Source organism: Topomyia yanbarensis, chromosome 1 (genome assembly GCF_030247195.1).
Source record: "Topomyia yanbarensis strain Yona2022 chromosome 1, ASM3024719v1, whole genome shotgun sequence".
Lineage (NCBI taxonomy): Eukaryota > Metazoa > Arthropoda > Insecta > Diptera > Culicidae > Topomyia > Topomyia yanbarensis.
In genome coordinates this window covers 216,895,458-216,917,545 of record NC_080670.1, presented here as the reverse complement: position 1 = coordinate 216,917,545, position 22,088 = coordinate 216,895,458, and the positions used below count along the sequence as shown (strand labels likewise).

General features: G+C 37.5%; 1 protein-coding gene across 8 annotated transcripts in view; it reads left to right on the top strand.

Annotated features, from left to right (window-relative positions):
* The window catches only part of LOC131692995 (potassium voltage-gated channel protein Shaker), a 234,920-nt gene extending 223,659 nt beyond the window's left edge, over positions 1 to 11,261 (top strand). For 6 of the 8 annotated variants that reach the window (XM_058980448.1, XM_058980457.1, XM_058980432.1 and 3 more), the window contains exons 10-13: positions 793 to 922; positions 2,618 to 2,808; positions 8,374 to 8,709; positions 10,381 to 11,261. In XM_058980448.1, coding sequence (XP_058836431.1) covers positions 793 to 922; positions 2,618 to 2,808; positions 8,374 to 8,702 — 650 coding nt within the window. In that variant the 3' untranslated portion in view covers positions 8,703 to 8,709; positions 10,381 to 11,261. The remainder of the gene's footprint in view (positions 1 to 792; positions 923 to 2,617; positions 2,809 to 8,373; positions 8,710 to 10,380) is intronic. The other 2 variants (XM_058980486.1, XM_058980439.1) reach the window with 2 other exon arrangements.
* The last annotated feature ends 10,827 nt before the right edge of the window (positions 11,262 to 22,088 follow it).

The window sequence follows — 22,088 nt, the reverse complement described above, 5'->3', positions numbered from 1 at the left end:
TGAATTAGTTTCTATTTTATTTTCGTTACGGTCAAGTTCTGCTCTTCATCTGTTCTCTACATCTCTTCTGCTTACACGACGATTGTGCTAAAACCGAATAGAAACGGGCCAAGTCGAGAGGCCTATACTACCTATATTTTCTCTAAACGATAACGATGTAATGTAAACAAACAATGAATGGAAGTTTTTCAATTCAAACCAAGCGCTCTCTGCGCCATATTTTCAAACCAAACAAAACTGTAGATGGTCGTTCGTGCATACAAAAAAAAAGTTTTGTCGATGTATTTTTTCTTCCAATCTACTCCTCCAGTGTTTGACTTCCCACAAACAAACAAACCGAAACTTGATGTTGTTCGATATGATTAAGTGTGTGTTATGGTTTCATCGACTATATTTCGTTTCATTTATTTTTATTTTTACTCTAGATTATATTTTCCAAATAGTTTCGTTTCGTTTCACCTATGATTTTAATTTCACTAGATTTCTCCAGTGGGGTAACTAAGGGTATTAGATTAGGCGGGTTGACGCCGAGAAAAGATTATATTTGGGCAGTGTTAAAAACTCTGGGCACTCGAGTTTTGTGTCCAAATTTTGGAACAGTAATAGAATGTATTAAAAGAGATATGCTTCCTAACTGTGGGTACTGTTTTGCGGAAATAATGCGCAAAAATCTCGGAATCTAACGCGCGAAAGCTCGAGTTAGGAATGTTGTTAAAAAAATGAAGAAAAACCTAGCGAGTTTAGATTATTTTTTGAGTAACGGTCGCTTTCTCTTTCTCCGGTGCTTTTTAGGCGTTGTGCTCTTTTCATCGGCTGTTTATTTTGCGGAAGCGGGAAGCGAAAATTCATTCTTCAAGTCCATACCAGATGCATTTTGGTGGGCTGTGGTTACCATGACTACTGTCGGATATGGTGACATGACGTACGTTTCGCTCAATCAAACTCTCTGTCAAACTTTCTATCACTTTTTATTGTTCCAAGTACCACACGAAAAAAAAACATCGTTTCATAATTTCGCCTCACTTTACCGCATCTTATGCTAGCTAGCGCCATCTACACACCACCTTATTTCGCCTTTCTATTTACATATGCAATCAAAACATATATTTATACCGTACAGCTCTCGCCTGCCTCTTGTTCTCTATACATTTTACATCCATTATCAATATTTGCTCATATTTTTTCATTCCGATAACTCGCGATTCGATTTATTTTTGCCGCTCTTGCATATGTGTGTGCAAGAAAAATCGCAGCGGAGCACCACGATGTCGATCATAGCAAGCCGGTTCATGTGACACTTTTTTCATCCCGTCCCACCACAACCTCCACCCAGTCCCTTCGCCACGTTACTTACATGATTGTCTTTACAAACCTGTTCCAAATAATCTGTGGTAGAAGATCATCATCAGTAGTGTTTTAGTCGAGTCGATCAAAGTAGCCCGCCAAAATTGCCCAGTTGTCCTATTTCCGTGTCGTCTCTCCGCCCATGGAAAAAAAAAAAGCGGGCAGCTCATCTCGTCCCATCACTGTTCATCGAAGTAGGCCATCTGGACAACACCGAATGACATATGTTCCTCCACGTACCTCGCATCCAGGGTAGAGAACGCCGCACTGCTTCAATTTTTAGTATGCTGAGAACAGCGATCTCGATTGAAAAACATCCATTCAATTGGGGCAGTTCCAGTAGCAGCTGCATGCAAATTGTATGCTCAACAACTTTCCTCCATCCAATTGGATTCAAATTCAATTTCATCAAAAGCAATTGGCAGACAGCTTGCAATCAAAATTACAGCCAAAATTCACCATTTTGAAAGTATTGTCTAAGAAGCATTTCGACAAACACCCACCCACCTACCTGAATATGTTTTCTAATCATCTCTAACAAGACAACTTTTCTAATCGGATGTTGAGATTTCCACAGGAAAAAAAAAAACAAGTTTCTTTAACAATTGCAAACAAAAAAGTTGTCCAAAGTGAGAATGACGCCACATTTTAATTTTTACATATTGGATTTTTTCTTTCTGTTTGGTATTTTTTTCTGCAAAGTTCGTTTCGGCAGTTCTATTTTTCTTTCGTTCCTTCAACCCTATTTTCTTACAAGTTTGTATGCAGCGTGTTGATTTTAAGTGATAATCAATGTTTACTCGTCGTGCTTCATCGCCTACTATAATACCTGCTTGCCTGAATATATGCAAATTTTACTCGCTTTCGCCTTATCCTTGCCAAGTTATTCTGCAATTTAGCTCTGTAGTCGACAAACGGCATGAATTCCTCTTAAAATGCATGTAATGTGTCATCCATCTGTTAAATTCGTCACTCATGGCACTTTAAGTCATTACACATACCATAGCTCTCAACCGGACCATTTACGATTCACCCCCTCTCTCTCTCAACCTTCCAAGTACACGTATCATCACACAGTTTTTGAATGAAACAATCAAAGGCATTAAAAGAACCCATTTCCTCCCACGACTTCGTCAAACCGACCGCGAATGAAGAGTTCACAATTCTAACATTTTTTTTCTTTCATTTACAAACTCATCGTTGCTCCTTCGCCCCTCCACGCTGTGGCCCTGCTCGATATTTTTGCCCCCCCCATTAACAACATACACAACAGACCGGTCGGCGTGTGGGGCAAAATCGTCGGATCGCTCTGTGCGATTGCCGGTGTGCTCACGATTGCCCTGCCGGTGCCGGTCATCGTCAGCAACTTCAACTACTTCTACCATCGCGAGACGGATCAGGAGGAGATGCAGAGTCAGAACTTCAACCACGTCACCAGCTGTCCGTATCTTCCCGGCACTTTGGGTAAGTGGAGGAGAATTTTTTAAATTAATTTTTTTAAATGAATTTTATGAAGTTGCAGCCTTTCCGTGGACACCAACTGTCGTATGCACGGAAAGATGGTGCAGCGGAATTTTTAGCTTAAAACTTGATTTCGTTTTTTTATTATTTTTTAAAATTTGTGATTGTAAGGTTTTAACCTGAAAATCATGTGCCTCTTTTTCAAGTTGGAAAAATCTTTTTAGTAAAATCAAATTTGATTTTCTTTTTTGTTTAAATTTGGACTAGTTAAAGTTCGTTTAAGCCAGAATGAGTTCAAAATATTAAAAATCATGTCCAAGTACCTCCATTTCATGTAACTTCTAACGTTTTTTTGTGTATGGCAGATTTAGTTACTTCACATGTGATCATGCAATTTTGATTCTAATTTAAAAAAAAGTGTATGCGTTTTGCACCCATTTAAAAAAAACGGAAAAGCGTTGATTTTAAAAATCTATTGGGAAATGAATATTAGTGAATTAAATGCACTCTTCTAAAAAAAAAAATGCATTTAAAAAATGTTCTTATTAAAATATGAAAAATAAATATTTGGAGTCAAATTAAAATTGACACCAAAACTCAAGAAGCATTTTGGTAAAGTTTTATCCTGTTCAGCAGAGTTGTTAGCTACATTTTGGTCAAACTTTTCATAGTATAAGTGTTTCAATTTAAAATTGCATTCTGTTTTTTCAACGTTCAACGATGCAACATTAGTTTTTCCCATTCTAACTTCCATACAAACTTTAAACATAATGCGCAAAATCGAGCAGCAACCAATCGCCCCCAAAATTTACAGTCATTTGTGGTCACAAAAGAGAGTCAAAAGTCCTGTGTTTAAAAAAAGGCCCAGGGTAGAATAGGAATCCCATAGCTTATGAATGGTCGAATATTTCGTTCGTTTCAACACTTGGTGCCATGCTTTTTCGCCAAACGATGATAGGAGGGGTAATAGCTGAATGCTTTATGCAGACCATAAAAACGGCATGGAGAGGATCATGGTGTGGGTTGTGGTAGGGTTAAGAAATTGGCACATGCTTGACGAATAATTGTGCTGCAGAATGTGACGAAAAGGTGAATTGAGCAGTATTACTGTTGGCTGTTCAGAAATAAAAATAATATTTTTCTCTATAAGTTTTGATATCGAAAAATTGTATTTTGTGATTATGTGATGCTAATTTGTAAGTGCTGTAAAGTTTACTTTAGCACAGTGATATTATCAAGTTTGCGAGATCGTGAGTATAGATGTGCGATCGCGAACGGTTCAAGCGTTTGTATGTTCACGGGTTGTCTAGTTAATACCAGTGTTATTTATGATTGGTTCTAGAACTAAGAGAAGAGACTTCAGGACGTGAGATGATCGGGCAAACACGAGCATTTGTAGGTACACGTTTGAGATTGCGTTTGTACATTTATTAGCACTAGACGGTTCATTTTATCACTGGGACGTTTTCATGTTTGGGAGGGCACGAGCGTGGGTATGCGTTTATGATTACAAAGAGCTGTCAAAGATCATCTGGTATAATGTCATCCTAGAAAGTCTTGGCATGGGATACTTCAAGATTAAAAGAGTCTCAAACTAGAGCTCATTGTCAAGGCCAGGACACCTCTAGAGAGAACTTGACCCTTAAACCAACTTCGTACATTATTTCGACCATGGCTAAGTGGGTAATAAAGGTCGCCAAGTTAAATACTTAATTTGATCACAATGTAGCTTAACTATAAAGAAAGTAGTCGTACTCAAAGCTTCTATGTGATATAATCACTGCAATACTGCTTTAGTGGAAAAGCCCCCGGACCACGTCAAGGTACAGTATCATGCCGAGGGACTAGAGTAATTGGATATCCAATTAGGCCAAAACTGTGTCACAAATACGACTATCATTGAATGGGTTTAACATGAAATATATCTAGACTCTGATTATTTTGAAATATGCTATTTAGGGAAAATTTGTCCTGGAAGTCTGTAGGTTCTAGATGGTGGAAATAATAACTCGGACTTGTTCCACCAGCCGGCGCTAGTGCGAATGCAAATATTCAACAAATGTTTATATCATTCTTTATCTCAACGTCGTTACTATTTAGAGGGGTACTTTCTTCAGTAAAATTGCTGAAGAAGTCAAGGACAACCAGATGGTGATTAGTTTGGAATACACTCACTACATTTTAGATTATGATATTTCAAAATTTTTATAACTTCGAAAAAAGATGTTTTCGGCAAAGTTCTTGAGGAGATCAAAGGCTACGCGATTACTGACAGATCTAATTGGAATAGACCCACCAGTAGGCGTTAGTGAACATGTAATATTCTGTATCTTAACATCATGATAATTTAAATGTGTGGTGTCTTCAGCAATATTCATCAGCAGGTCGAGTGCTGCACGACGGCGATTTAGATCATTTCAAAGCGCTATACACGACGCTAGGAAGAATACAATTTTTCATACATGTTAGGTTGGGTTCTATTTCAAAAATTTAATGATTTGCAAAATTTATATTTTTTTGTAAAGTTTCTGACATTAGCTGTTTGATGATGTATCGATTAAATTGGATTTCATCCGCTTGGTGGCGCTGGTGAGCATCAATTCTTTTTAATTTCTGTATTTCAAAATCACGTTCATTTAGAAGGGTGATGTTTTCAGCAAAGTTATTCGAGGGTCATGGACAACCCGATGATGATAGATTAGTTTGGAATATTACCACTTCACGGCACTAGTGAGGATACCAGCTTTGACCACATGATAGATCGTAATATATTTCAGTAGCCTAAAAATTTAAGAAGATGATATTTACGACAATGTTCTTGAAGAGATCAAGGGCCACTGGATTACGGACAAATTGAATTGGAGAAGACCTACCAGGCGGCGCAAGATTTTTTATCTTACGTATCGCGAGATCCTGATAATTTGGATGAGTGGTGTCTTTGGCAAGGCTCAGCAGCAAGTCAAGCGCTGCCCGATGGTTAATAGACTATTTCAGAATTCATCCACCAGGCGGCGCTAGGGCGAATACAATGTCTAGTACATGATAGATTAAGTTCGATCATAACAGTTTGGTAATTCGGGGAAATAATGTGTTCTGTAAAGTTTTTGATGACCGTTTCATGATTGATGATACATATATTAAATTTTATTTCACTCTCTCGGGGGCGCTAGTGACCATACATTTGAATATATTAAAAATTTTAATATCTGTTGCTCAATAATATGACAATTTAGAGGGATAATGTCTTCAGCAAAGTTGTTCTAAATGTTAAGGACTATACGACGGTGACGGATAGTTTGAGATACTCTCACAGTGTGGCGCTAGTGAGCGTGCAAGCTTTCAATACATGGTGGCTGGTTGTATATACCAAAAAATTGAATTTCACCCATTAGGTGGCGCTTGTGAGCCTTTTTTTTATTTCTGTATCTCAAGATCATGGTAATTTAGCTGTGTTCTCGGTAAAGTTTACCGAGTTTTCTAGCGTTGTCCGATGGTGACAGATGGGTTTTGGATGGTCATTCGTGATTTGATCACAATTTAGTTACATCCCAATTTTTTGCAGTTTAAGGGGATCATCTTATGTAATTGTGCAAAAAGTACCTAATGTTTGATAGTCATTTTGAAGAAGTATATTTATATATGCCGAGTGTCAGTTTATGGAAGATAATTAGCCGAAGAATACCGCTCGCGCGGTTAAAAAATAATTAGCTGACCATAACATCTACGTAACGAAGTTACTAGCTCAATTTCCGGTTCTTAATTCTAATAAAAACTTTTGACAGATCGTAAAAAAAAACAATTGGATCTGAAAAACCACGAAATAAAATAGTGGAGAAATATTCTTGAATTGGTGGGCGTAGCATAGTTGGTGAATCGATTGCCTTGTACGCAGCGCACCTGGGTTCGAGTCCCGACTCCGCACATAAGGTTAGAAATCTATCATAGGAAATTTTTCTAACCCAAAAAGCGAATGACTTTAGGGGAAAACCTCTATAATCGAAATAAAATCCATGAGGCGTGGTCTGTCATCTTAATTAATAGGGTAAAGTGTCTTTCCCTATTAGGAAGGGTACCTCACTAATTCCTTAATTACTGGGCCCACCATCACACAAATGCACTGAAATCGATGGTATGCTCGTGCTCAAAACCGTGCAATGAAAACTCGAATCGATTGCCCCAATTGTCGCCCTACCATTTGGTCCAATGTGTCGAACAAAGATGACAGACACTGCTCTAACCAACTGCTTCAAATGGGTAGGGTGATCATAGAAACATGGCAAAAATAGGCTAATTACCCTACATGTCGTACTGTGGTTCAGTTATTGTCGTGATTAAAACTGAATGCAAGCGCTTGCAGCATTTCACCGGCTGAAGTAAGATACCATTAAAACAACTGTCGTTGACCACGCCAACTATTTCTACTTTATGGGTTGGTAGATAGACAGGATATTCCTTCGTAAAACGCTCGGGAGAAACAATTTCATTTGCTGACTTTGCGCTGGCTTACACGACTCTGATTTTGCCCGAGTGGATCTTTGAAATTTCAGTCACAGCTGAGAAGTTCTCCATCAGAAATGTGTAATTGTTTTATAGACTAAGTTATAATAGTTTTAAAAGCTTAGTTTTGGTCCTTCTTTCGGACCAAAACTAATTCTTTACATCAAATGGCCATAAAGAGACCGGAGCGCTTGGTGTCATTTAACTCGAATATTTCCAACAGGGCCAACCTGAATCTTGGGAATCGATTCGACCTCCTTTTGATCATTAAAAAAGGAAATCGCCATTGAACGGGATCAGCAAAGCGTTTCCAAGAGAAAAAAACTTCAATTGTCATTTTAATTGGTTACATTCTTCCAGCACTGTTTTGTCAATAAAATGACTAACATGCTAATTTTTCGCGATTCATTACAAACAAAGCAGTTTGCTTAGATACCTTAAGCTAATTTCACTTTTCTGAGTTTCTAAATTAGTTGATTACATGGCTGTACGAGTATTTATCGAGCCATACAAAGCGTGTAAACTTTTCAAAGAGGGGGCGATTTCAAACAAGAAAATATATGAAAGAAAAACATTTCATGATTTGAAACATGTTTTTTTAAAACAGATAGAATTAATAAAATTAGTACAGTAGTCAAATTATGCATTTATTATGTTTTGTTATAAGCTAGTCATGATGAAATGGACGTACACATTTTTAAAATTAGTTATGGAATTTGCATTTTGACTGCGTCTCATCAGAGTCAGACACAAACTTAGTACCAGGACTAAGCTAGCGCCGGATTGAGGCTAGGCGTGTTTTTCTCAAATTTTTCTCCGCTAAGGAGAAATCCATTGTACAAATTCTTACAAATTCATATTTTACACCTTACAATAACATGTTTAAAAAGATCATATATCGATGCAATGGACATTTTTTAATATTTAAATAAAAATGTCCATTACATCGATATATTTTATTTTACTTTGTTATTTTGAAAAACAATTCTTCATCAGTTTATTTTTCGTGTATAACTTGTTAGAAGAACATTTCAAACAACATTTTACTAAAAACGCCCTCTATACCTGCAGGTCAACATCTAAAGAAAAACAACTCGTTGTCCGAATCGTCGTCCGATATGATGGACCTGGAGGACGGAGTCGAATCAACGCCGGGCCTACTAGGTGAACAAAATCGTATGGTTCCATTTTTAGGAGCGCATCTGACCGATAAACAACAATTGCAGCAGCAACAAAACTGCTGTAAGCAACCGTCGAGCGGTGGCGGTGTCGGCGGTGGAGGTGGTGGCGATGCTGGCCTCCCCGGTTATGTCGCGGGAGGCGGCAATGGTGGAACGAATAATAACCTCCAGCAACGCCACAATAGCGCATTAGCCGTTAGTATCGAAACCGATGTCTGACTACTGGGTATGATTATTTCTGCTAGTTTATCCTTTTGATTTCCTGAATGATAGTTGTTCACAAACACCCACACACACACGGTGGCGACGCTCGGTGGTCAGAGGTTGTAAAATGGTGAATATAATTTTCAAAACCAAAATTACGACTGGCGAACGCGTTTACTGATCTGTCACTATGGCAATGGACTCGTAAATATAGGATCGTAGTAGTCGTTAACTCAGTTACAGTTAATTCCAAGAAAATCACACAACCACAATCTCGGTCGCCAGCGTTCAAACCAGTATGTACTGCATTGCTCCTTCATTTCAAAGCACCCCACAACACACAGAGTACAATCTAAGATAAACGCTTCACCCCACCACAGTACAGTACACAGCGCATTACCCAACGAAATTTTAAGTACCTGACCCGTAACTAATAGCTCGAACTTTCGAAAAAGAACTACAAAAACTATTCCATGCCTGACAAAATCTAAACAACCTTTTAGTTACGGCATTGCAAGTAACGAAAAAATCGATATTCGAACCATATTCGTTTAGTGAGCTACTTGAAACGTTGCAACGCACATTTTGGTTGAATTTTTGTGTTTATATAGCTTGAAATAATTTGCAATCAATGCAGATGCAACCCCACCCTTCCCCAGTGTTTCCAAATCCCTCGTAGCGCTTAGGATGTTTCCCTAACACAAACCAAAGTTGCAGGAAATAACCAAACAAAAGGGCGCTTACTCCGTATTGACTGTTGTTGCTATGGTTGCACGCACGTCTTGCGAATACAAAAACACCAAATTAATATTTTTTAGTTTCATTTCCCTTTAGTTCGATTGAATCGAATCGCTTACTATTGCGTCAAACATGCTTCCACTATTAGCCGCTAGAGCGCGAGTATTGCGATGCTCCCAGTTCTGTGATGTTATCGCTGAAAGAAACCCCTTTGCGCTATCTGACGAGAAACTAAATATACTAACCTCTATATTTTCCATCTTGAAACGAACAATGAACGATCCTTTTGCCACTAAATGTGCAGTAGGCGTTAGTCGCGCGAGAATAATGGTAACTAAGGGGGGAGCGCTAGACGCTCTGGGCTGTTTGTCGATAGGCGACGAGTCGAGCAAGTGGACAGTAGCAGCTGAAAAAACGACCGAAAATGTCATGACACTACGAACAGAGACCGACTGTCAGAGTTTGACCATTTACCATTTGACTAGCTCTATTCGGATATGATGGTTGTTTGGAGTGACTGCAGTGTGTTGTTGGATTCCATCGTTCTGTACAGTATTTGTAAACATCAGTTCCAATGAGAAAATAACCTTCAAATGTGGGTTTGAGTCCCCATGATTTCCCAATATATAGATTAATAATTCACGTATAAACAAAACTACAGGATCCTTTTTATAATTGTCTACACTTCTTACAAAAATGAATTTAAAGGAAAATGTCATTGCGCTCTCTTAATAATTACTCGTTAAAGCAAAATTCAGGAATAATTGTGGAACTGGTGTGATCAACCCACGAAAGAACTCACCGCAGCCACTCCAAACTTACCTTAAAAATTAAAAAAAAAACACTGAACTACAAACTCAATCCTCCTAACTGTTCGGAACAAAGCACTTCTGCCAATCAAATCTCACCAAATTCCCATTTTTTTCTTTCTTTCTCTCCCCGCTCTAATCCACAGTGAAACGGACTCTTCGTGCTATGTTTTGGCCGGCTGATCTGATACGTTGGCTGCCAGTATCACCGAAAGCAGTTTAGAGCATCTTACGCCACCGGCCACTACCGACTAAAAACAAAACTTTTAGTAATATTAAAGAAAACAAAAAACAACCACGCGTCGTAAAACATCGAAAAATAGTAGGCAACAAAAAATGAAACTACCAGTGCTTAAAGTCAACAACCGAACCGCTGCTGCTGTGTAACTACTCGCAACCTACCAACTGACAGCTGAAGGAACTGCGCAACCATAGCAACCAATGTGTGCAGCCCTGACTCTCGCAAATCCATGGCTGCCCTGGATGAGGAAACTAGAAAAGAAAATAGCTTTGTTTATTACTCTCGAACTGTACAATTCACCGACGGTTCATGTCATCCCTGATCAAACAAATGCAAATTCACATTCACTCACTAGCAGAAGTAGCTGGAATTAGTTCCAAACTAAACTTGATAACTGAAAAAAAACCTATTGTGCGGCGAATAGAGTTATATCGCAGATCTCGCTAACCCGAAAGCAACAAAAATAGTAAATAATCGTAGACGGTTTTGTTCATTACAAAGTCAACATGGGCAACAAAATCACGTTTCCGAGTATGGTCCAGAAGAACTAAACAAAAAAACCTAAAGATAATTATACTGTATACGCTCGCTTGTTTATGATGAAAAAAAGTAAATCGTAATGAACCGTCTCTAGGACACTGCAATAGAATAGGAGCCCCCTCGTAAGGAAACGATTATTTTTCCACATTAACAAATTACAGAAAACAAAACAAAATTACTCTCTAGAGCCTGGACGACAAATAAATTAAAAAGGGGCCGGTAGCGAATGATAAAATCAGAAAACAATGCAGTATTGAACTTATTTCTACACCGTCGTTGTATAGGGGAAGGTAAATTTAAACAAGCAAGCTAGTAGAGATCACAAACTGCCCTTCACTGACAAAGTCGTGAAATTAATGAAAAAAAATATAAACTTAGCAACAAAAGATCGCAAGCAAGTCTGCAAAGCCCGCGCGTTAGTTAGTGAAACAAAACCTAAACGAATCACACCATGAACAAATCGAGGAAAAAAAAACAGACAGAGATTACTTTATTTCCCTATAGTTGATTTGCTTCGTGACAAGTGAAAAATTCCTTTTTCTTCTCAAAATAAAAAAAAAATAATACTAACTAATCAAGAAACTACTGAGATGCTGTTTAAATTTAATGCAAAAAGTATAGATATTATCTAAGAAAAAATAGGGAAATTGACTAATGTTAGTAATAACAATGTTTTTTGTAGTTAAAGTTCAAAAGGGTAAACAAAAATAAGATTTTTTTTCATTTTCCAATTCCCCGAGGGAGAGAAATTTTTTTATAGATAAATTGTAAAACGAAGCGAAAAAAAATCACACAATAACGTAACACCTTTTGAAACCCCAATTCTGATTCAGCATGAAAAGCCCGTTTCAGCTCGTTTCTTCTAGTTCCCAAATCGAAGCTTGAAGGACATGTTCAAATATCATCGGTACATTTTGCATAGGTCACAGTTGGATTCCAAATCGAGTAAAAAAAAATATATCATTCGACGGAGGAGAAAGAAAGTAGTGGTAGTTGTAGCAGAAGACGATATCATAAGAGGAACAAAAATACAACAATTGTTCAGCACTAAACAAGCTTTAAATTTCCCAAAGACTTTACCAAACAATCTCATACCATTTTAACCGCGAGAAAAATAAATTAATAAGCCATTGGTTCATTGCATTAAACAGCGCTCTTAGCTTTCGAGTTCTTTCGTTTTTTGATGCCTTCTATTTTCTCCGCAAATCAAGTATCGTTTTGTTTCTAGTTTCGTACGAGAAAAGCAAAACCAAATCGCAGAGGATGTAAGAGTTAAGACTATTTATTGCATATCAAAACTTGATAAGAGGATAATACCCAAAACAAATAAGCATTCGAAAACCAAAAGTCGAAACCGCGTGTAGATGAGTGAGTTAGTAGAAAATAAACAAATCAATTCGGCGGTCTGCGAAAATTCTGACGCAATTTACCAAAAAAAAAAACAACAACACAAGCACACAGACACAGAGAAGATACACACAAAGCCAACAAAAGCGCATATGTTTTCGCCTTGATTTAGCAGCAGAAAGTTAGAATTCGGTTCGACTGTACCGGTTTCGAGAGAACGCGCGAATGAATCCAGGTAGCCCGCTAGAATTCGTGCAGACTGAAATGAAAATCCAAAATAAGCAACAACAAAAAAACTATAAAAACAACCGTACGGTTTAGGTTTAAATAGTTCGCCCTGTCCCAGCCGCCATGTTAGCGAAGTTGCTCTTTTACCTTATTATTGAGATATGGTGGGTTTTTAGTTTCCGGCTTCTGGCGCAAAACCCTGCCAAACACCGTTCACACAATCATCATACAAAGCGTACATAAATTTAGGCACTAGGCAGCAAGCATTACCACATAATATGAACTCAATAAGTCAATTACACGAGAAAAGCAATGGATTCGCGCGAGTGAGTGAAGGAAAGGTTCAGGGGGAAAAACTTACAGGACGGAGGTCGGGTTGAAGAAGCAATTGGAAAAAAGGTCGATTTTGGGGGTTAAAAGAGTCTCTTTCCTGATAACACTATATTCTAGATGGCCAGTTTGTCAGGAGACGTTCAAAATTAACGTTGATTTTCGATAGCGTTTGAAATTTCTGTCCTTTGTCAAAATTGGGACTTCCAATCGTCAGCAAAACCAAATCTACGCGTTTGATAAATTAGCTGGTTCGCGGTTCTAGAAATTATGAAAGCGTCAGTTTGCAGTCCGCGGCTAAAGATTGCTTGCCAGACGAGCTACTTTTCGTGGGAACTGATTGGAATGTGCCGACCAAACAATGCATAATTTTTTTTTCCAGAAAATTGTCCGAAAACGACCTTGTATAATGTTTCATCAACAAGTGATCGTATTCCGACAGTAAATTTCTCGTAGAGCCTCCTTGAGTGTTTCTTTGCATTCAGATTTTGACTCGCGGTAAATTACCTTTTAGCTTGAACCTTCCTAAATTTGCTTTTCATTCGACGTTGCTTTCTGGATACAAGATTGCGAAATTCCGATCATTTTAGCCACGCTTCTGGATGAGTACTTCGGGTTCTGTTTGAAAATGTTGTCCAGAAATTTATCCGAGGACTCTGCCTTGCAGTAGGTTTTAGCATTCATTACGACCCAATCGCATTTCGCCAGTAAATTCTCGTACAGATTTCTTTAGCATTCTATTGCCTTCAGATTTTGCTTCGCTGTATAACTTGTGTCTTGAAACATCTAAAGCTAGCGCTCCGCTTTGCTCTCTGTACACAGGATTTCGAAACTGTTTTCATCACGTATCTCAATGGGTTCTGTTAGAAAAGAGCCACCAGCTTCGGTTTCAGAAATCAGCAGCGTCTGGCTCAAATGGTACGTTCCCCTCGTTGATCGAAGATTTGTGTCTTCGGCTTTGGATTAGCTGCCTTTGCTTGTCGGCCCTTTCCCGATCTCCTGTTGATGGTCAGATCATATACCATGGATTTGGGATAATGCAATAGTTCAGCTATTTCACAAGCGAAGAGTTAGGATCTAATTCGATGGGCTGGAGGCCATCAGTTTAGCACGTCTACAAAATCAAAGCGTTGCAATCTGACTTTCTTACTTGTACAATACATGCATGGTACATGACCAAACAACGTGTTCGCTGTCGTGATAACTGTCACCACAATCGAGACTACTCTCCTCAATCGAAATACGTAGTAGACCAACATGCAACACCTTAAACCAACCTTCGGGATGCAGGAATGTACTTATTTCGTCTTTGGTAGTGTGGCGAGAATCCAGCGTAGGCATATCTACATAAATCTAGTATACGACGGAAGCCGGATAAGGTAATTCCGAGACAGTTTTCTTAGGATAAATCATGCAAAGCTTTTATGGCACTTGAACAGCATACTTCAAAATTCTCTGAACCACTGAGCGTACATAACGTATAGCGTACATAAAAATCCGCGAGATCAACAGTGTTTCATTTCAGAAAATTGCACAAGCCTTCGCCGTTGTTGCCGTCATGCGGTCGGTAGAGATTTTTTTTATGAAATAACATTCCCAAGTCGCCCCCTCAATGACACAGGCTTGAAGAGTATAGTCGCAATACCTTGGAATTGTCGAGTGCCCAAAACTTATCACTCTACATCAATCGACGTCGATTTGCATTCCGTCCAGCAGTTCTGTGGCAACTGAACAAAAGATTTTGAAATCATCAGCTAAGAATAGTTTTTCGGACTTGATGCGGATGCAGAGATCGTTGATGAGTAAAAGAAAGATAAGCGAGGGGAGTGGGCGTAGCGTATTGGTAAATCGATTGCCTTGTACGCAGCGCACCTGGGTTCGAGTCCCGACCCCGCACATAGGGTTAGAAATTTTTCCTAAGAGATTTTTCTAACCCGAAGAGGCGAATGACCTTAAGGTTAAAACCTCTATAATTGAAATAAAAAAAAATAAGCGGCCCTAGTTGACTTCCTTGAGGTACACCGGTTGGTGTTTCAAATACGCTTGAACGTGCAATGATAATTCTAGCAAAAATTAATCGTTGGTAGAGGAAGATGCAGTCATCTGTCGTTCCATAACAGTACCTCAAATATTGCATTGACTTGTTGATGCTTTTCAACAGGTGGAACTAGAAAACTTGTACACGTCATCAAGGGATACCCCCGGAACGTTTATAGATGCCGAGGGATTTTTTTTCGAAGGCTGTATTGGACTTCATTCAGATATTCACCGAATGTACTGTTCCGGGATGTTTCATGTTGCAGTTCGATTTGACGACAAATAGTTTTGTTGTCGTTGGTCCTAAGACGTGAGTTTTCGGAGTACGTTGCGTAGTCGACCAAAATTTCTACTACTTTTCTACTGACATTACGGCGAAGAATCCCATATATGGTTTCATGGTAATGTCAGATTTAAATCAATTTCATCCAGTATATTAACGCAAATTGACTGCGCTGCTCGCCATTGTGATTTCATAGAGATTACATCAAGTAAAGACAATGTTGAGGACATCGTTATTTGTATCAACAATTTTGCCAATGTCAGATCGTGTATCAAATCTTAAACCAATGAGTTTATGGTGAGAGTCTACCTTGAGGACACATGTCGGAGGCTTAATCAGTTCGAACACGCCCGTGTCTTTGACGAAGGCTAGATCCAGGGTCCGTTAATTCACGTTGATAAAAGAGACCAATGTTTCTGTTGGGCCGAAAAGGATTGGTCCGATATTGGCGCGACATTAGTCAAACAATGGTCCAACATTAGTCAGGTATTGATCCGACATTGCTTCAACATTGGTCCGAATTAGTCCGATTTTGTTCCAACTGTGATCCAACGTTGGTCCGATGTTGGTCTCATATTGATCCCATATTGATCCAATATTAGTCAAACAATGGTCAAACATTGATCAGATGTTGATCCAACATTGGTCCAACTGTGGTCGAGTGTGGGTTGGTCCGAAGCTAGTCCGACATTGGTTCGACATTGATCCAACAGAAGTCCAACGTTATTTCGAATTCCGGCCAAAAATTATCGGTGCGACGTTTGTCCTAACATTGGACCGACGTTGGTCCGACAAGCATGCGTTGTTTGATGACTGTTGGACCAATGACATTGGTCCAACAGTCATCAAACATTGGTCCAACATTGGCCAGAATTTGATCCGACATTGCTCCAACGGTGATCCGATATTTTATCGACACTGGTCCAAAATTAGGGTCAACATTGACCTAACATAGGTCAAGCATTGGTCCAACTTTGGATTGTTTCGAGTCTCGATTTTAATTATCTGTCCGACTAATTGATTCTATATGCTGAATAAAAAGTGTGTGTGTATGTGTGTGTTTTTAGATAGGTAGAAACTATGCATGTTTTTTTAATTTTGATTATAGTGGTTTTAATCTTAAGATCTTCGGGTTAGAAAAATCCCTTATGAAAAATTTATAAACCAATGTGCGTTGGGATTCGAGCCCAGGTGCACTGCGTACTAGGCAATCGATTTACCAACTACGCTACGCCCACCCCTCTAGAAACTATGTATACATATTGAATTATTCATGTTTTCACTACAGCCCATCACTAAACAAAACCGCCACTAAGTTTCTACTGGTGAGCTGTTGCCAAATAACTATTAACCGACATTAGTGAAACATTGACGTAAGGTCCTACATTCCCCTAAAATTGGTTCAATATTGATCCGACGTTGGTCTAACTTTGGTTCGATATTGGTTAATTATTGGTCATATTCTATCATTCCAGTCCAACGTTGCTCCGACGCTGTCCAACAGTGCACAATGGTTTTTATCGCCAAAAACGCGCAAAAAAATTTTATACGAAAACGGTAAAAGGTACAGCAATGGTGTCTTCTAGGTTGTTTTATGAAGATCCAAGACTTTCATTTTGATGATATAGTTAGAGTGACTAACTCCCCTTGAAGTGAGATATTTGCCACAATTTTATTCAAAGTGATAGGTAATAGTAATAGGATAAAGTCTTCAGAAATGTTAAAGAACTTGTTTTTGCGAACATCTTTACTGAAGTCCAAACATCTCTATAGTACACTCGAAGTTATTGACCGTTGTTTGTGAATGACCCCTTAAAATCTTATCAAGATACATATCTTTCTAGATGTGATCATTGGTCTATCTCTGGCTACTTAGAAGTTATTGGGCAAGTTTTGGTAAAATTTACAAAAGTTAAAAAAAGCTTTTGAAAGGGCAGTCTCCAGAAGAGTTATAGATGATTTCAAAAAAAACTTTTTTTTTTAAATGTCCAATATTTTTGAAAATACTCAAGATATAAAAAATATGCGTTGATAAAAATTGTGTATTTTGAAGTAATTTCGTAGAGTATATGAAATCCGTAGGAATGATAATTGAAAAGAAATTTGAAAAAAATATTTATTGGGTCATCCAAATATAATGACCCATAACTTCTTAGGCATTACAAAAAGAGACTTCATGTATTCAGAAAAAGTATCATGAATTCAATCTCCACAACTTTTCCAAAGACGTTAGCTCACTTCTTTCAGCATAAAAAATAGTTGAAAAATCTCACTTATAGGAGGATCAATCACGAAAACTGTAGCAGCAAATGACAGACCTCGCAATTTTTGCTAAGTAGTTCGAAAACACTGTTAACGTAAACTCAGCAGTTTCCACGCTAACAATCAATCACCATTTAAAATAATTTATTTTTAAAAAATCGTGGAATAATTTAGAAAATATACAAGAAAGCCGTTGTTCTAATATAGAAAGTTGTCCATTTTGATAAGTCAAATCTTTATACGGAACATACCGAACTTGTCAGAATGAGATTATAGTAATGAATTGGCTTTAAAGGGATCACCCACAAACAACCAGCAATAATGTAGAAGAGAGAAAAGAAAGATGAAGATTTTGTGTCTTCAGTAAAGTTGTTGGCAAAAGCTTGCTTTACAGGTTATAGCTCATAATGGGAAGATCATCTATTGATCATGTCCTTTTAAATGACACCCATACTGAAGCAGTTTCGAGGTGTCTTTTATGGTCACAGGAAGCCGTCATCTTGGATATCGAAATGGCTTCAATCGTCAATTTCTGTCATCTACGGACTGTCAAGTATGCATTTCCGACAGCAAACATTTTCGATAGTTTTTGTTCGAGTCGCCAACATTTTTGGTACGTTACACGTTCGTCACTTTTTGTTTCCCTAATGACAAAGACTAGTGTAACCAAAAGTGACTCCCGAAACCGCTATTTCGCATGATAATTGTCACCTTGGATGAGTGCAGTGTTTAATTAATATTTAAAAAATCCACAATGAAAACGCGAAAAAATTTGGCAGAACGTGAAAAAAATTTCCGTATGATTACGGTCAACGATTACTGCGATCGTTTTTTTCGTTTCAAGAAAATGTTGCCGTTGAATGTACAATGTCAAAGCGGCCCTACTCGTTTGGATTAGAAACAACTAGGTTACTTTGATCAAAATCGATTCGCAATCAGGAAAAGAAAATCAATAAAGGGAATTTTTGTCGGCACGAATGCGGTCGTCGAAAATGTTCTATAAATTTATTTTGCGAGCTTGGATCATCGCTACAGTTATGATGACCACCATGTTTTTATTTTGAATTTCAAAACAAATTTTGAACCAATCCTGACAAACTGGCTAAATTTAAGAAAGAAAAATGACCTACCAGCTACTGCCGGAAATGGCTCTCGATACAAACAAGAACTGAGGTCGAACTATGAAAGCAGATTCGTAGACTAAGCATAGCTTTTTCCAAAACTATAAAATAAAACCATCAAATTTTAAAAAAACAATGCAAGTGAGCATTTGCCCCTGAACCTTTGGCGGGAAACAATCGCAGTTCCCTTAGAAAACCCTACAAAACTACTCACATCTTACAATCTAACCCTCATGTGCATTTTATCATCGATAGAAAACAGAAGCGAAAAAAAACTCATTTTTGCTTGACCGAGTAGGCAGAAAGGTAACTTTACTAGATGAACTAACTTAGATAGCTCATAATAAATCGTCATAAATTCTGGCTCTATCAACAACCAGTTTTTATCATTTTATCGTACCCTTTTAATCAGTAACGGAAAAGCATACGAAACAAAACAAAGGATAGAGATATTTACTAAAACTACAACTTTTTCGCGTTAGGCATTGTTTCCGGGGTAGTTTTCTAGTAATCTTCGGGCGAGCTGACTACGAACAGCGGCGGGAGTTGAAGAGAGCGAGATAGAAAATGCTTTTCAAATTCTTCCAACGATAGATTTGTTTAGTGTAAAGAAAACAAAATCACTCACACACATACATACAGCAAGCGCTCGAAAAACGCTATTATCATTCTCGTCTAAAATGGTAGTTGATCGAATTTTCTTACTTTTTTATTTTGGTTTTTGTTTTTTACAATTCGAGAATAGTAATAAAACAATTTAAATTCGTAAAAAGCAAAAGGGGAAATAATATCTAAATTTAAAAGTAAAATTATCCAGAACCATGATTCTTATGACTAAAACGTATGAATTAACTTTATAGCAGAAGAAACAAAAATACGACGCAGAGAAATGCACTCTCATCTAGTTACAGTAATAAAAAGCCGATAAAAACAAAACATCAACCAACAAAAAAAAACGAAGAGTAAAAAAGCAGCTTAGTGCGGATAGTTTCGTTAGAAAAATAATCAACAGCTCGCATTAAGTTTAGTCCATTTTCTAACGAATAGCGAGATATGAAGCGTGCAGCAACTTTAATTTCCTATAAACTAAAATCCATACGCTTTAAACTACGGATTGTAATTCAGCCAAAGATCAAATCATCACGATTCTATACTAATTAACTCTAGGTGAAAGAGGGTAGTACTATTCTTCTGTTTCGATGCGAGCGAAAGGCGAACAAGCAAGCTAAACGAACGAGAAGAAGAGAAGGGATAAAATAGAACAATACTCGCACGTCTTAACAAGTAAAAACAAATACTCTATCGGAAGTTCTCTTATCCTTTTTCAAAACTCCCAAAATGACAAACAATACAAACTAACTAACATTAGACTTTTTCCAAATTCGTAAAGCATTACACTCTCACTCGACGCTGCATTATTTAAACAAAACAAAACGCTCCCCTCCCCAACAAAGGAAACAGCGTAAACCCGCGGATCGAATAGGAGTGCAGGATTAAGCTAACTAGGAACAGTGAACAGTAGGGCTATTTTTTGTACTTAGCAAAATAACAAACAGAAGTAAAAAAACAAGGAAAAACAAACAATACTGAGCTATTGTAGTATTACAGAGGAGAAGAAAAAAACAAAGAAAAACTAACTTGTAAGAAGGTAACAACAAAAAACGACCGTGTACATAGGAAACTCTTTTCGAGCTAAAAGAAAAGAATAGGAAAATAAAAAAAATGGCAAATATGTAAAATTATTAACACAAGATGGAAAAAATACCAAAGAATCACTAAGAAAAAGGATATATTTTTTTATAAGCCAAGTAATTAATTGATTGAAAAATTAAAGATCACGAAATCAGGCGTATAAAGTTTTTTACCCGCTTTTTCCAAAATTTGAGAAAATAAAACAAGAAAAGTATGCTGAGATAATATCGTTCTCTTTGAGAGAATTTGTATAGTAAAACGGTTTTATTAAATCATATAATGTGATAGTTAATTATGTATTTTTTAGAACAACAGAAAGAAGAAAAGAAATCCTCTTCCAGAACCTAATGAACAAAAGAACGAGTGAACGAGTGACGTGAAATCGCAAGGCAAAGTAAAGTATTTGAAAGGGAAAAAATATTTTTCGTTTGTTTTTAGCTCCTTCTGCGCTCCAGAATTCGGTATAACGTTTTTCTTTTCAGTTTTATCACTATTATCTTACTGGATCAAAGTGCTGTCTTCGTTTAGTTTCCCGATTTGAGCAAAAAATAACACTAAAACAAAATAATACTTACTCTCCGGTAGAATTGCTTACCTAAACAAAAAACTGGTCCTCATAGCGAATTGTGTAATGTGAATATTTCCAAACCAAACCGAACACAAACCATTAAAATTGTAAAACCACGCCTGACAGCTTTTGTTTCTCTAACCAATTGTAGAAAAGGACTAAAAACAATAGCCACAAACACACATGAAAACATCTGTAAAGCATCATCACGATTGAAACCGAACTCACACACACACACACATACAGACACAAACAGACTGTCATCCACTACGAACCAGAACAAAAACAACAACAGAAACCGAACAAAACAGTTGCAAAGCACTTTGCGGTGGAAAACAGACACGGAACGAATCTTTTTATTCGCTGAACAAAACACAAAAACACAAAGAAAAAAAATTTAAAACTTCTTTTGATAAAATATATTTAAAAAAATCGAAAAAAAGTATTACAGACGGTTGCGAAAGATTCAAGAAAATATGAAAAATAATGCTCCTGCCATACATTTTTTATAAAAAAGGTAATGTAAAAGTAAGATTTAAAACAAGATAGTCATACCGCTAAATGTGACATAAGTTAAAGACAATTTAGTTAAAACACAATAATATTACAATTCTAAATGAACAAAAAGATACTGAAAAAAGTGGAAAATCATCCACTCAAAAAGGAAAACAAAAGGAGGCTTTTAAAATAAACGAAGCAAAATAAAAAAAAACTAGACGAGAAAGTTTTTTTTCAGTAACTTCAAAGAAAATCGTAAAACACCACATAGCGGAAGTAAAAAATTAATCAAAAATAGTTGATGGTTGCCAAAGAGAAAAATATGAACAATATTTGCGTCAGTTTGTAAAAATGAAGAGGAAAACTATCTGCATCATCACAACAACAGCAAGCGCGAGTTACATTCTTACGTTTTCTTCATCTTGAGCGAGGGGGAATGAGGTTCGGAAAAATACCAGAGAACCGAAATCGGACTTCGAAACGGTTGCATTTTTTTCCATCCGCTTCAGTCCTTCACCAGGCTCCCGGGACAGTCTCCGTAGCAACGCCAACGCAACACACGCATACACTGTCACACGCACATAAACGATGAAACATCCCATCATGGCTTACTGCGAGAGAAGTTATTATTCACAAATTTTCGTCTGTAAATACAATCTTAATGAGGGATTTAGTTTTTTCACCAAAACTTCCTAGGATTAGATCAG